Source organism: Stenella coeruleoalba, assembly GCF_951394435.1.
Source record: "Stenella coeruleoalba genome assembly, chromosome: 17".
In the NCBI taxonomy this organism is placed as follows: Eukaryota; Metazoa; Chordata; class Mammalia; order Artiodactyla; family Delphinidae; genus Stenella; species Stenella coeruleoalba.
The window spans coordinates 71,766,639-71,783,303 of NC_137163.1; the positions used below are offsets into that span (position 1 = coordinate 71,766,639).

At 38.2% G+C, this 16,665-nt stretch overlaps 1 protein-coding gene across 1 annotated transcript in view; it reads right to left on the minus strand.

The window, feature by feature from the left end:
* NKAIN3 (sodium/potassium transporting ATPase interacting 3) overlaps positions 1 to 16,665 on the minus strand; it is a gene marked incomplete at its 3' end in the record, with an annotated part of 507,014 nt that overhangs the window by 242,406 nt on the left and 247,943 nt on the right. The window contains 1 exon segment of the mRNA XM_079901639.1: positions 12,995 to 13,075. Coding sequence (XP_079757765.1) covers positions 12,995 to 13,075 — 81 coding nt within the window.

A 16,665-nucleotide genomic window follows, 5' to 3' on the forward strand; every position in this document is an offset into this window, starting at 1 on the left:
TTTTGGTCGTGCTCCAAGAATGATCAATCATAGGTTATCCTTTGTTGTATTTAAATTATGAGATGCTGTATATGATGCTGTATATAACTTCCTACAGAAGTTATCCTTCAGGATACCTTACGGTATCAAATTCCACCGGGGGCTGAGGTTTCCTTCATTTTACTTTTTTACAAATTCAAATAGGAAGAAATTATTGTTACTGACTTAATTGCAATAGGGAAAAGAAGTGGAAAGAAATTACACTAATAAAAATGGGATTTTCCTTTAATCAGCTTCTTATGAATAGCAAAGTAAACTTCTAGTACAGGATGAAAGTGATTATACCCCCCAGAAGGCACAGGACTAAAGAAATAATATAGACAATGATTTCTTCTCCGAGAAATAACCATGCTTTCTCAGGGACAAGTGCATTAGGGCACTGGCTGATGCAAAGGTGCTTAATGGTCCCAGAGCAGGTGCATCACCCTCTCTGACAGCGCTCATTTGCATATGCACATTTAATCCCAGCAGGAGGTGTGCATTGAGGGGTCCCCCAGAGCAGAAATATAGACATTCTCAGGTAAAAGCAGTTCTTCATAAACGTTATAACCTCATTCCAAACTCCAGTTGTCAGTGAACAGCTTTCCAGATTGACATCTTAAATCAAGAAAATGTCACACATGTACAGTAACTGGCCTAATCTTTTCTGTAAATTGCTGTCTGTGGTTTTCAGAAACGTAGTAAATTGCTGGCAATTGACAATGTGTCTCCCTGCACGGCTAACTTCACTTCTGCCCAGTTAACAAATCAGTCTTAAATTATTCATCAGATCACCCAATGTCTAGGCTCTTCTGACTGTCATTGATTTCAGGGACCAGTAGCCTGTCTGCCTCTTATACTAAAGTAAAATTCATACCATGTTCTCGGCATATAAGATTAATTGTATGTAGGAAATAATAATTATACTCTTTGTCTCAGGATCTCACTTAAGGGTGAGCACAGCTCACTACACAATCAGTGCCTCTGCTGTTCTCTGCTGCCCAGAAGCAGAACAGAGCATCTTCTCACACTAATACTTAAAATAGTCTTAATGCACCCCGATACTTCAAATACACAGAGGAAGTGTTTTCTCTATTAATTCTAGAATTAAGGACAAGCACAAAATGACAAATTATACGTATAAGCTAAAACATAGATGGTCCATGTAGAAATGACGCCTTCAAACCATCGCACATTATTCTGGAAACAGGGTCAAATCAACTCTCCAGACAGCTCAACCAAATTGAATTTTTGTTGCTAAAATAAGTGTGGGGATAGAGTGCTTGTTCTGAAAGGGCTTCTTAACTCAAGGCCATTTTTCTTTCAGTAGCACACAGAGGATTTTGCAGGAAGCATGTTTGCCCTTCCTTGAAATACTTTTTGAATCAGTTACTGGCCCTAAGCTAAATAGTGCAGTTGTGCAGTGAAACACTCGTATATTCGAAGAGCACATTTGTCTATTTATGCTCAGGGAAATGAACTCCAGACCATCTCAAAAGGACCTCCAGCATTCTGGCATTTTCTCCCAACTGTTCCTAAACATATTTCCAGGCCACTGGTAGTCATAATCTGTACCTCGAAAGCTCCCTTGTTTAGAGCATGTCCTTATGTGACCACCTCCCAAGGGTAGTGACCTTGGCTCTGATGCATGTAAACCCATGGAGTTCTCTCTCCAATATATGCTGGCCAGAAGAGAGTCTGGAGAAAAAATACGGGATGGAGGTGGGTGGATTGATGAAAATTCATTATAGGGAATTTAAAAAAAAAGTAGCAACTGAAAGCACTTTTCTGGTGGACGGTAGGTCAATAACAGCATTTGTGTTTTAAAGGTCAGCATGGTACTTATAATGCTATTCTTTACTGAGTGTGTCTTCCTGTCTTCCTTAGGAAACCCTCCCTGATCCCGGTGATGCTATGTTCTCTGTTCTATGGTATCAGAGGCCTCTTTCCTTCATCATCATAACACTGGTTACATTTTCTTGTTTTTACCTATTTAATGTGTGTCTTTCCTATGACATAGAACATTTTATGAGGCAGGAACTGGATGTAGCCCTACTACCTGGCACATTGCTTTGAACCAAGTAAATGCTAGGTAAAATGATCTATAGAATTATATATGATTGGTCAGGTATTATTTTCAGCTGCATATTTCAAGTCCCCCGCCAAGAGCGCCCCCCCCACCCCATATGAAAGAAATCTGCGTGGGCAACACAGGGCTGATACAAAAGCGCCACAGCGTTAGGGTCCCAGGATCCTTTTCTCGTTTTACTCAATTAGTCTCATGGTTGACATCCTCCTGGTGGACATAGTTGAGATCTCAACCTCGACATCCTTCAGGTTACTTCATAGTCCCAAATGGTTGGCACCGCTGTGATAGCAGAATAGCGGTCCCCAAAGATGTTCATGTCCTAACCCTCAGAACCTGTGAATACGGTACCCTGCATGGCAAAGGGACTTTATAGAGGTGATTAAAGTGAGGGACCTTGATATGCTGAGAGAAGCCTCTGTTATGCAGGTGGGTCCAATCTAATCACCGGAGTCCTTAAAAGTGGAGAACGTTTCCTGGTTGCAGAAAATCAGAGAGACGGCAGCATAAGAAGGTTTGGGCTGCCATCTCTGGCTTTGAAGACAGGGAGGAATGTGGGCAGCCTCTAGAAGCTGGAAAATGAAAGAAAACAGATTCTCCCCCAGAGCCTGCAGAAAGGAACACGGCCCTGCGGACACCTTGATTTTATTTTAATTTATTTTAATTTTTCCCAGTTATATTGAGCTATAATTGACACACACTATTGTATATGTATATATTGCAAAGTGATTACCGCGGTAAGTTTCATTACCATCCATCCCTTCACAGAGTTACAAAGTTTTTTGTGACTAGATATTTTAAGATCTATTCTCCTAGCAACTTCCAAATATACAATACAATATTGTTAACTATGGTCACCATGATGTACATTACATCCCCAGGACTTATTCATCTTTTAATTGGAAGTTTGTACCTCCTGACCACCTTCATCCATGTTTCCAACCCCTCACGCCCTGCCTCTGGAATGCACTAATGTGTTCTCTCTATCTGTGAGTTTGTTTCTTTAGATTCCACATATAAGTGGTATTACTCAGTATTAGTCTTTCTCTTTATTTCACTTAGCATAATGCCCTCAAGGACCACCCACGTCCCCTCAAACGGCAGGATTTCCTTTTTCTTCGTGGCTGAGTGATATTCCTATAAAATACCACTTTTTCCTTAACCGTTAATCTGATGATGGACACAGGTTGTTTCCATGTCTCGGCTACTGCAAATAATGCTGCAATGAACATGGGGGTGCAGATATCTTTTCAAGAAAGTGATTTAATTTCCTTTGGGTAAATACCCAGAAGTAGAATTGCTAGATCATATGGTAGTTCTATTTTTAATTTTTTGAGGATCCTCCATACCCTTTTCCATAGTGGCTGTCTCACACCTTGATTTTAGACCATTGGGACTCATGTCTGATTTCCGATCTATAGAAGAAGGGTAAGATTTGTATTCTTTTAAATGTAAGATTTGTATTCTACAAGTCACTAAGTTTGGGCCTGCTTCTAAACTGAATTAGCTTTTAAGTAGCCTTTTCAGAAGCCTTCACAATTCTTCTGCTTATATCTTAACGGCCAGAACTCAGATGATCACACCTGTTCGTATAAAGGCAAAGGAAATAGTGTTTTAGCACTTGCGCCTCAAACAGGTAGATTTTCCCTGACTCTTGACCAGAAGGAGGGGGAATAGATAATGGAAGATAGCTAGAAATTTCTGCCATCATTTGTTTAATGAAAGAGTGATTAGATGGATGTAGTTGAACACCTACAAAATTAGGAAAGTGATATGATTTTCATAGAAAGTTCTATCTCCCATTTGTAAATTAATTTAGCAAATGGATAGTCTTCCTTTTCTTTTAAGTTAGCTAAATTTCACTCAATTTTGTCCCTCCCCGTCTAACTTTAATCTTAGAAATATATGTTTTTAAAGTTCCCAGGCTTTTAGGTAATTAAGAACTACCGATATTCGGATTCCATAAATAAGTTCTCAGAGACCTTGAACCATACCAGCTTCTGCAAGAATAAAGTAGAATTACTTTTTTAAGGTCTTCATTTGTTTTCTCAGCTTCATTTCTTATCTGACTCTGAAATATTCCATCTAGTTTCTGAACTAGGCTGAGAGTTCCCAGGAAAAAGCCAAATTTTTAAGGAGTCTAGAGCGCTGGATGCTTCGATGTGCTGATTTTAACAGGCAAGCACACTGACAATTCTAATAAATACAACTGAATATTGTTGCTGTACTTCTCCTGTTGTTCCCAAGTCAGAAAACAGCCAAAGGGGGATCAACGCTGAGGGCTTCCAAGGGGTGGCGGAGGGCTCCCCCTGAATCCTGGACACTCAGATACTTCCTGTGTCCCTCTCCCCTTTAATTACATCACCCTGTGCTTCTGTTCGGTGGTCTGTGCTGGGACCAGCCCGTTCTGCCTCATCTTCTGGGCAGTCTTTGCTCCAGGCACTTTTCCTCCGTTTTCCTCTCTGTCGGCCCTCAAACAGGACATGGGGGGGCTGGAATGGCTCCTGCTTCCGGCCTCTCTAACCTGGGCAGGTCCATGTTTGGCTGCCACGCCAGTCAGCCCAGCTGGTGGGCAGACATGACTTGTAAGGAGCTTCACACCAAACGGCATCTCCTTACAAGGACCCCTAAGTTGTCATTCCATCAGCACCTCCCTGCGTCAAGAGAAAGCAAAACACATCTCCATTCCCGCTTCTCATCCTTGACACTAAACTTCTGGCCGATCATTTTCAGTTTTCACATCATTCCCGGCGACTCTGACTGATTTCATCATCCTTCAGTTCCCCCTGAATTCTCCAGCTTATCCTTTCTGAGCCAGAGATCCAGAACTCTCGTGCTGGGGCAGCCAGTGGTCCAGCGCTGGGGTTCCAGCAGCCGCTGTAACCAGCCACATCACAGACTGGATGCACAGATACTTTTAGGGCCGTCTGTGTTCAAGGCTCTAACCCATCAGTCTGAAGCCGCAGGCCCATAATTCCTCACGCCATCACAGCCACCCAGTGGCTCAAAGAGAAGCTTTCTCTGGGCAAAGAGAACTTCTGAGATATGATTATTGTTACCTGTGATTTCCCTCCTGCCACTCTCACAGACGACATATGAAAATTTGATGCGAAGCATTCAAATGACTTGCGTTTGCCTCTCTCTGAGAGTAGTTGCTGAATAACTGTTATCCTAGGCCCCTCTGTTCCTGCAGGACCCTCCAGCTCAATATTCATCCGTTATAATGTGACTGTGTGGTGCTATTTTATTTCGCAGTGTTATATGCTGTTATTCTGGTTTAAAAAAGTAAATAAATGCAACTAAATGTGTTTATCTGTCTCTATAATTTTATGAACTGTGCAAATGTCACCTGAAATTCTTCACCGGGATTGTATTCTTTTTTTTTGTTGTTGTTGTTGTTGTTGTTGTTTGCGGTACGCGGGCCTCTCACTGTTGTGGCCTCTCCCGTTGCGGAGCACAGACTCCGGAAGCGCAGGCTCAGCGACCATGGCTCACGGGCCCAGCCACTCTGCGGCATGTGGGATCTTCCCGGACCGGGGCACGAACCCGTGTCCCCTGCATCGGCAGGCGGACTCAACCACTGCGCCACCAGGGAAGCCCCCCCCCCCCCCCCCCCCGGGATTGTATTCTTAATTGACGTTTCACAACAAAGAGATTGTGTCTTCAGAACAAACTAATTAACATCACAAAAAATCCAAAATCTTAACGGCATTTACTCATGTTCTATTCGTACTACATATTGTTCTAAAATGATCTTATGTTCAACTGACTGCATCAAAAATTTTGCAGTAGCATCTTTAAATTGCCTTAAAAACACAGCAAAGCATTTAGATACAAGCTATAAAGTGTGGTTTCTCTGCATATTCCAAAATTAAAAAAAAACAATGCCTGCATGGAAACGTAGCAGCCAACTTCCATGCAGAAGGGCTTAATGTTATATAAACAGTGGCTTAACAAACTTACATCTATCGGAATAATTATAGATTTATTAAAAATATTGTTTTATTAAACTTAGTGGAAGAATTAGCCAATTTGGAGATTGTCACATCAGCAGCAGCTGTTACAAGTGGCTGGAAAAGACTAAGGCTGGCATGAGGTCAAGGATCTCTGCAAACTCCACCATCAGCTCAAGGTTGGTTATAGAAGTTGACTACGTCCTGTCTTTTCTCCCTGAGGAGTGGAATCAAGAGAAGGGAGGAGAGAAAGGTATGTAAAGGCTGTAAGCATGGTCAGCTTTGGTGAGAGGAGAACAGGTTTGAATCAGACAGGAGACTAATTTTTTTTTTTTTTTGCGGTACGCGGGCTTCTCACCGCTGTGGCCTCTCCCATTGTGGAGCACAGGCTCCGGACGTGCAGGCCCAGCGGCCATGGCTCACGGGCCCAGCCGCTTCGTGGCACGTGGGATCTTCCTGGACCGGGGCACGAACCTGTGTCCCCTGCATCAGCGGGCAGACTCTCAACCACTGCGCCACCAGGGAAGCCCAGGAGACTAATTTTTAATGACCAAACTTGTGCACAGAATCTGTTACCCAGTGTAATAATGAATGGGAATAGGGTTGGAGATGAAATAGTTCGGAGACAGCTTATTCGAAGAAATAAAACCATTTCATGAATATAATCCACTGAGTTGAGACAATAACCCAGTTATTCAATTATATATATATATATATATATTTATTTATTTATTCAATTACATTTGCATTGGCTTTGTTCAATGACTCTCATTCTGCAGCAATAAATAGAGTTACTGTTGATCGAATAATACATCCATCTGCTCTTTTGAAAAAACCATTTGAACCTCTACAGAAGGACATTAAGATTATCGCACAAACTTGTGATTAAAAACTCCGAACACCACCCAGGCCGCAGCAATTACTTAGTTCATTGTGGTTTCTGTATGTCATTGGACTATAACGTAGCAGCAAATTGGAATTTTTTAGCAAAGGTTTTCAAAATGTTTGTATTTGATGAAATCTATTAAAATATAATACTGAGTTTAAGTGTGCTTATAATTTTCTTTACTGTGGAAAAGAAGCTACAGGGAAACAATTATCTTACCATACAAAGAACACTGAAGATGCTATTTTCAGAAGTTATGTTCACTTAGACCAAGGCCAAGGGAAAAAGTATAGTTTAAGTCCTTTGGAATAAGGAATGCATAACTATATTTACACAGCTTTGCTACTTTTTTTTTTTAAAATAAAAGAACATAATTGCATCACTTATGTAAAGGACTGTGTAGGAAACAATAAACATTTGCAAGCTTTTGGGTCTCATTTCGATTCAATGCCCAGAAGCAGATTGTGATGGTTCTTCCTTTATAAATCTTTAATAACTGGATAGATGTCCACCATCACCTCCAATCTCCCATTCCCCCAGTCGATATTACAGACAAAAACATTCTTTCAGGATAGCAGGATAAATATATACTAATATATTAGTTCAGAACATAAAATATTTTGTTATTCCAGTGAACTGAAAGTTTAAGCATTTTTCCAAAGATTCTCATTGATACAGATATGCTATTACTCATGATACAGTAAAAAGGATGTCATTCTTGTAGCTTCAAAAGCAGGCATAGTTTTGCTGGGTTTATTGGATGCTACTCCTATATCATTTGCTGATACATTATTCTCAAATACAGACATTTTGTATCCTAGCTTCAGCCCTCCATAAACATCATATTTCAAGGTTCTTTCTGAAAAATGTCTGAGGAAAAAAATCATCAAAAGGAAAGGATAAATGCAGGTTTAATACTCATTGCTAGATTCAGCAAGTTGTATTTACGTAAAGAAAGAAATACACTATGCATCACTTATTTAGTTTGAAACTGCCCACAGAAGAAGAATTCTTTGAAACATAAAAATATTTAGAATGTTTATTACGAATAATGGACGGATTGTAAGCAGCTGAAGGGGATTGGGAGTTCTGTTTCCTATGCAATAACTTCTACACGGAACTCTGAATTGCCTAAACGTTTCCTACTTGAAAGTGCCTGCCCCAAGCCAAAGTTAGTGGAAGAATCCAACCTTGAAGGAAAACGAATCGTGATCAAGAAAGAGATTTTTCCTAGTAAGTACAGAGGAACAACTCAGGCTAGATAACAAGAGTGAGCCTTGAAAAAGAAGAATGATCCCATTGACCCTGCCAGACTGCTCAGGTGAAATATTCAGCTGAAGAGTCTCACAAGAGAAGAGAACCCTTGCGAGTGGATGGTGATGATTTAAGTCAAAAGAGGATAAGAAAGTGCTATCATTGCCATTGGGGAAGTGGCTTAAATTTCTTTTTTTTTCACATCTTTATTGGAGTGTAGTTGCTTTACAATGTTGTTAGTTTCTGCTCTACAACAAAGTGAATCAGTATACATATATCTCCATATTCCCTCCCTCCTGCGTCTCCCTCCCACCCTCCCTATCCCACCCCTCTAGGTGGTCACAAAGCACCCAGCTGATCTCCCCGTGCTATGCAGCTGCTTCCCACTAGCTAGCTATTTTACATTTGGTAGTGTGTATATGTCCATGCCACTCTCTCACTTCATCCCAGCTTACCCTTCCCCCTCCCCATGTCCTCAAGTCCTTTCTCTACGTCTGCATCTTTATTCCTGTCCTGCCCCTAGGTTCTTCAGAACCTTTTATTTTTTTTTTTTTAGATTCCATATATATGTGTTAGCATACGGTATTTGTTTTTCTCTTTCTGACTTACTTCACTCTGTATGACAGACTCTAGGTCCATCCACCTCACTACAAATAACTCAATTTTGTTTCTTTTATGGCTGAGTAATATTCCATTGTATATATGTGCCACATCTTCTTTATCCATTCATCTGTTGATGGGCACTTAGGTTGCTTCCATGCCCTGGCTATTGTAAATAGTGCTGCAGTGAACATTGGGGTGCATGTGTCTTTTTGAATTATGGTTTTCTCAGGGTATATGCCCAGTAGTGGGATTGCTGGGTTGTATGGTAGTTCTATTTTTAGTTTTTTAAGGAACCTCCATACTGTTCTCCATAGTGGCTGTATCAATTAAATTTCTTTAAGAATCAAAATACCCACAAATCAGGTACTATGAAAAAAGTGCAGTCATTAAGACACGATATAGAGAAACAAATATAGGTAGTTTTCCTTTTGTGCAAAGGCAACGTGAACGCCAGTACAGAGGAGAAATCAGGAAGGGTTAGTCCATTTTCCCCCCCAGGCTTCCTGCCTAAGTTTTAGAAAACCCCTGATCAAAGCTCATGATTAATACAAGTCTACAGAGAATTTCTATACATTCATTTTTTATGTCTAAATTACGCTCATGCACAGTTACACACAGTCAGAATTCTAGGAAAATGCGACACACTGAAAATTCTCTAGGATCAGTAATGTGTAAGTTCCATACATCTCTCAGGAAACGTCAATTAGAAGAAATATTAGCGTAAAGTTTGTACAATTTGGAGTAATCAAAAAGATGCCATAAGGCATAAGCTTAATTTGGGGGGGATTAAAAACAAGCACAACTTGAGTACTCAACATAACTTGTCTTTCAGTAGCTTTAAATGTAGCAAATGAGTTGGGTTTTCATATTTACATTTTGAATGGATTCCTAGGAAGAAAAAAATGATTTCAAGTCTTGGGACTTCCAAAGAAGCAGCAATAACTTATTAATTGTACCCTTGGTGATCTTAAAGTACAGCATGAAAAACAGTCTTAGTGCCTCCAAAGATTCATAAAGTCCTTCCAAGGGGGGCGGGAGGGACAGCAGGAGAATCTAGCTGCAGAAGCATTTCAAAAATGCTATTTCCATGTTGAAGGAAAGGGTTTAATTAATCGTGTTACAGCTGTGAAGTTAATATGCAGATCTGAGGTCCTATCACAAGGGACTGTTACATACTTTTTAAACAAGTCACTCAGTCCCACATTTCCTTCCCTTTTACAGCTCTTGCATAGTAATAAATATAGGTCCCACAGGTTTGCAGAATGAGGATCCTGATGTCTGTTCATTTCTCAATAAAGATGATGATGTTGATTGGCAATTATAAAAACCACTTTTTACTGAAACCTCACAATATGCCAAGATCCTTTCTAAGTTCTTTGTATGAATCATCTTACTTAATTCTTTCAACAATCCAATGAAACTAGTGCTGTGGTCTTCCTCACTTTGCAGAAAAGGAAACTGAGGCTCCAGTAGATTATGAAAGTGCAGGCACTTTTGGTCACCTACCCACAGTCATCCTCAACCTCCCCATACATGCACACATTCCCATTTCCTTCAAGTTCTGGAAAGTCTGGGGAGAATCAGGACCTTCAAGACCACAGTGACAAAAGTATGATGCCAAGCTGATGGGCAGATAACAGCAAAGGGAAAAATCTGAAGGGTGTGATCCAGAGTCCCCATAATAGGCCAGACGTATGATTGCTCACGGCCAGGCGAGTACACGATTAGTTAACGAGAATGGCTCAGTAGTGCCTGTCATTGGAATAACACCCGAATCCATAGAGATGTTGTGGAAATTAATCTGAATCCGGTCTTTTGAGAAAGATTCATCATTTTAGAATGGACCTTTTGGGCAAAAATCAAAGTAGAGGGAGGTTTCTATTAACCTATCCAAGTGGGTAATTCCAAGAAATGCCTTCATGAACTAGCAGGAGATAGAGGGCTCTAGAAAGTTAGTATATAAACTAGCACACACGGACGAGGAATATCTTATGAAATGGGGTACAACCTGGAAAAAATGGCAGAGGTGCTTGGGTTTATCAAGGGTCCTTAACTCTGCTCTAGTTTTCAGCATAGATTCCCTACAGGCTGGAACTGAGGCTTCCCTGTGGCTAGCCAAGGAGAGGTTACCAGCCTTTGAAACAGTAAATAGAGACCAAGAGCATCTCTTTAGGATGCTCCTTTTGGAGTCATCTATCCTATTTATGGTCTAGAATACTTGGTTGACTGCTTAATGGCATTTGAACGGGTAATAAAATGAGTAACTGGGACCACTATACCCATTTTTTTAAACCTTGAACCCAAAGAAACGAGGAAAAAAAAATCCTTGACATGCACATTGATATTAGAAAAGCAGTTACAAGAAACAGTTCACAAAGGTTAGCTTGAGCCGTGGAGGGAAATCAGCCTTTGGGGGAACAAATCAATGCTACCATTATTATAGTTTTTAAAAATTAAAAAAAATCACATCACAGGATTATTTTGCAGCTTACCTGAGTTACCATATTTGGTAACAATGCGAAACACCAAACAAACCCTGATTACTATCTTTACTGGAGAAGCTGGTCCTGTTTTTATATTTCACAGAGACTTTCTGGGTTCAGTACTTTGCCTAAGGGCCCATAGTTTATAAGCACTAAAGACAAGATTTGAATCCAAGACTTATGATTTGAAATTCAGTCCTCTTTCAACACACTATGATGCCAATTCCATGGAACAAATTTCCTCTGGTCTAATTTATTCCAAACCAATTAATAGAGAAAGAGATAAAAGATGATTTCCATCCAGTGAAATAAAAGTATGACTTAAAATGACCAATCAAATCATGAATTACAAAATGCTATGGGTTGAAAAATGCTATGCTTAACTTATTATCCATAATTATTTTATTCATAAAATTGCATTTTAAAATTACTTTATAATCTGCATGTTACAGATGATAACTGGGCACTGATTTAAGTACTTTCTTCTGTCTTAGAAATTAGGTAGAGGTAAAGGTAGATGTTGGTGCATTTGTATGTAACTCAGAAATGTCATTTCTGGTTCCTGAATACATTTGCCAATGTGAGAAAATGATGACAAGTTCTAATTATGAAGTTATTAGAGTGTAGAACAAAGAGTAACCACCTCTGGAGGTTCTGGAGAAAACGCTTCAGGGATATTTGCTGCTTGGCTAAATCAAAAATTCTTTGTTAGCATATGGACTTCAGTGGAGCCTAACAATTCTAAAAGTCTCTGTGTTGGTCAAGGCAAATTTTCTGAGATCTAAACCACAAATGCTACTTAAAGAAAATTTGAGACTATCATACAACAATAGAATGTTTGCACAAATATAGTTGATAACAAGAAATCTAAAAGATAGATTACAGCTTTCTTATTCTTTTTGGAATTATACTGTTAGGTGTCTTCTCTACGATTTCAAGTGGGAACTGCTGGTTTATGAGAAAAATGCTTAAGAAACATAACTAGAAACTTAACTAGAAACTTAACTCAAGATGCTCTTCCATTTGGATGGTAATCAAAAGATGATTCTGCAAGAGTCATAATGAAAATTATGTGCTTTGCTGACATGAGTTCTAGACAGACAGAAATAATATTTGTATCATGTTGCATCAAGACAATTCTTTTCTGATCAGGATTTCACAATAGGAATCACTGCACTGATGTATGTAGTTGTCAGTAAACGTATGCTCCATTTACTATAATGAGGATTTCCTTCTCTGACAAACTTTATTTTTCCAGAATTAATATTCAAGCAAAGATAGCAATTTGCTATTCATATTTGTTACATTTACATCTTAGTCAATCCCTTTTCCCATTTCAAACACAAGAATGTTCAAAGCCATTTTTCACTTAACATATGGGGCTGTGGTCACTGGGACATTAGGCCTTTTTAAACTGGACATGAGGATACACTGGTAGCTGAGTTCCACGACAGCTTAAAAAACTAAATCATAAGGCCATTGTTTCAGAGTTTCATTGTATTAACATGTTCCCAAGGTTATTCTTTCTAATGGTATCCAAACTCTGTTTTGATTATTATCAAACATTAGTATCTAATGTTGCTTAGATTACTGTATACCTATATATACTTATATATACCTATATATATTAGTATTCCATTTGTAATGTTACTTAGATTATTTATTAGTGTATTCTTTTTAAAAGTGTACTTTAAAAGCATGATGGACTTACCTTAGAGAGCCCACCTACTTCCAAATAGAAGCAGATAATGAAAACATTCCAGGTGACCCAGAGGGCAGTCCATACTGTATACTGGAAAGAAAGGGTGGGGGGAAGAAAGAGAAGAAAAATGTGGAGATGAAAGGCATGCATACTAAATAAATCGATAATAAAAATGTCAATAAGTGTGTCTTCTGGGAAGAAACAGGGCACGCTCAGAAAAGAATGCTCCTTATGCGGTCCCCTAAGATCTCTAGAAATTAAAAATCCAATAGTTTCTACTGCTTTAAGTAGATGCCAATAAAACTAGATTTATTTTTACAGTGCTTTGCCTGCTTGCAGTTGCAAGTTAAATCCAAGAGCTGATTTGATTTGTTTTCTGACTACCAGCTTTTCCAAGGGACACAATTATGCAAATTTTCTGGGGGCTATCTACCTAGCTAGCTAGCTAGCTATCTTTTAGTTACAATAAATCATCAAAGGTTTAGGAATGTTAGTCAAAATGCTTCACTTCCATATCCCTGAGTGAGGATCATGTTTGAAAATGGATGTATGGAGTAAAATTAACAACCTTTCAACTGTTGGACTATTTTATTGAGTGGAGTGTATGCCCCTACTATCATGACAGAATATAATGTGATTATGTAAAATAATTTTTAAAAGCACACCAGTTCTAATTATGGTAGGATTAATAAGTAAATCCTACTTATTAATAAGTAGGATTAAGAGTGAGCAATAAGCAACATATTTCCATAATGGGAAAATACCTTCCAATCACAACCAAAAAACTCTAAACATGCCAGCCTTATTGATTAATTGGTTTTATTAATGTATTATGTATTAGGAAATGCCTTCCTCAAGAGTATTAGTCAGACTGAATTAAGGTAGCCTTAGATCAAGACTCATCAACAGAGAGGTCTTAGGGCTCTATTCATCCGGTCACTTTCTTAGGCAGACAAAGACACTGAGGTCTGGAAAGCTGACATATAGGACGGCTTGGATGACTCGGGATGGAACTTACCATGGCAACACAATGAGCAGATCAAATACAACCGTTTGCTCATTCATTTTATTGTACTGCAAAAATCTATGAATTCGTAACTTCTTAAACTGGCATACTAATTAAATTATTGCTTTCTATTGTTAAATTAAGATAAATGTTGAAATAACTTATTAGCTATTGTTAAATTAAGACAAATATTGAAATAATTTATTAGCTTCTTCTATGCTCTGCCAAATAACAGACTTATGAATTTTAGACACGGTATAAAATAGCCACGATCTTATTACAAACCTTATCAGAAGCTTTTCAACTTTTTCTAAAATTCAATTTACATTTTGTATCTTTGTCATTTATGATTTTTTTAAAGAATAATACATTAAAAAAAAGAATAATACATTTATAATAATGAGTCAAGGCTCCAAAATCACTGGAAATTTAGAGGAGTTGGAAAATATATTAAAAAGTTAACATAAGTTAAAATATATATTTAGGCTTTTGGCCGTTGCCGACATTGTTGACCTGATACCTTCCGCTGGCAAAGCCTTCTAGTGTGAGTGGGTTTAGATGTTTCCTTAAAAATGCACCAAATGCATTCCTCTGAACCACAAAATATCCCCATGAATATTGAAAATAGCTAATCTACATTCTCAATGTTTACTTTTTGCAAACTGATAAAGTCACAATAACCACAACACATTTTAAAGATGCTGCTAGTCAGATGGCATCTAGTATCTGATATTTTTCATCCTAAATCAATATAATTATGGGTATATTTGATTGACAGAGTAGTGCAGACCACTCATTCAGGAGGAAAAAGCCAGTGATAAAGGTTAAGGGAAGGACATAAAATAAAGCAAGACTAAAGTAAGAAAATGCACTGAATTAACTGTGAAACCACATGATTCTTCATTATTAGGACTGCAAGCCTAAACCCATAAGTATGCTTTTAGAAAAGTAAATCAACTCATAGTTATAAAAAACACATAATAAAAAATTCTACTTAAAATCATAGCACAAGCTTAGTGATTGAAGTATATTCTGATCCCTCACAAGTTGTCCTGTTGATGACACTTTCAAACATTCAAAGATAAAATGATCAGGCTGAGTAGATTCCAACCCTCAGCTCCGAAATTCCTAACAAGAGTTACTCCGCTGCTTTCTGCATTCCTGGTACTGTGATAAGCACTTTACACAGATTAAGTCGTCTAGCCCTCACATGAATACCAAGGTAGAGAGGAAATCATCTGATCACCCAGTTAGTGTCAGAGTTGGGATAGGCACTCGGGCAGTTTGACTCCAGAGCTGGGGTGCTTGGGCATTTTAAAAGATCTTCATTTTACACGACAGTCTTCATTTTAAAAGATCTTAGGAAAAGGACTACAGATTAATTTGCAAGTTAACACTTCCCCAAATTCTGCAATTTATCAAACAACCAATTCACCAGATTACCAGTTTACCAAAAATTCATTCATATATATTCTATAACTGGTTATGTTTTTGAAATGATTTCTTCTGTATTTTGCTATTGTGTCCTGTGTTATATAAATACGTAGTTTTTTAAAAAGCAATATTGTAATTTTCTTTATTCTAATACACTGGTTTGTTGAGAACAAAGGATACCTGTACAGGTGAATTTTGGATTGTTATGAGATGGAAACCATATACCTCAATGTGCACCTGAGACCCAAGTCTGCACGCAGAGGTAAGAGGAAAGGATTTCTAGCAACACGAATAACACATCCAAAGGAATTTTTCCTAAGCAGAAAGTATTAGAACCACATATGGTATAAGACACTGGCTATCCTCCCTCTCTTCTTTTTGACGTGGGTCAATTTATTTATAATGCAACTGAAACTAGGATAAAAAAAAGAGACAAACTACATTTTTAACAAATACCTTTTGGTTATCATGGAGTATGCCTACAAGCTCAGACAGCCACATAGATATACTTGAAGTATAGAAGACTTAACTTCTCAAAGTAAAAAAAAAAAAATCACTCTGTATAATTATCTATCCATCTGTTTACCCATCATCTATCTATCTAAATATAATCTATCAACCTATTTATCTGTCCTACTTTGCTTATGTTCAGTACACATATTTTAAATCCTAATTTAATTAGACAATGCCCATAAATATGGAAAAACATCTATGTGTTCTCTGTGGCTTCCTGGATATTGCATAGTTTTATGAAGTATTTTTTAATTGAAATGAACTTTAGCAGTCTCCCAGCCTATTTCTTTCTCATAGAGCAATTAGTCCATAACATAAATTATTTTTACGTCCTGAGCTTGTTTGTTTTCCAGTTACCAGGAAGGCCACTCATTCATTCATTCATTCACATGTGTATCAATCAGATACAATATTATACTCAATATGTTAGATTCACTCAAAAAAAAAGTAGTTTCCTTGCTCACCCATTGTTCTAATAGTTTCTGGAGTTTAGTATTCATGTCCAGGGGGAAATAAATCTGAGACCACTGAATGGAAACCTAACACTCTTAACTGCCATGTTGAGCAGTAACTCTGGAGGGAGATTTATGATGACATAGTAGGGATATTTCCCTGTATAACAATTCAAATGAAAGCAAGTTGCAGTTCTTTGGATGTGGACATTTGTATAAAAGTCCAAATAACTAACATATGGGCCTAGCATACTTACTTGGCTTTCCTTTTTTAA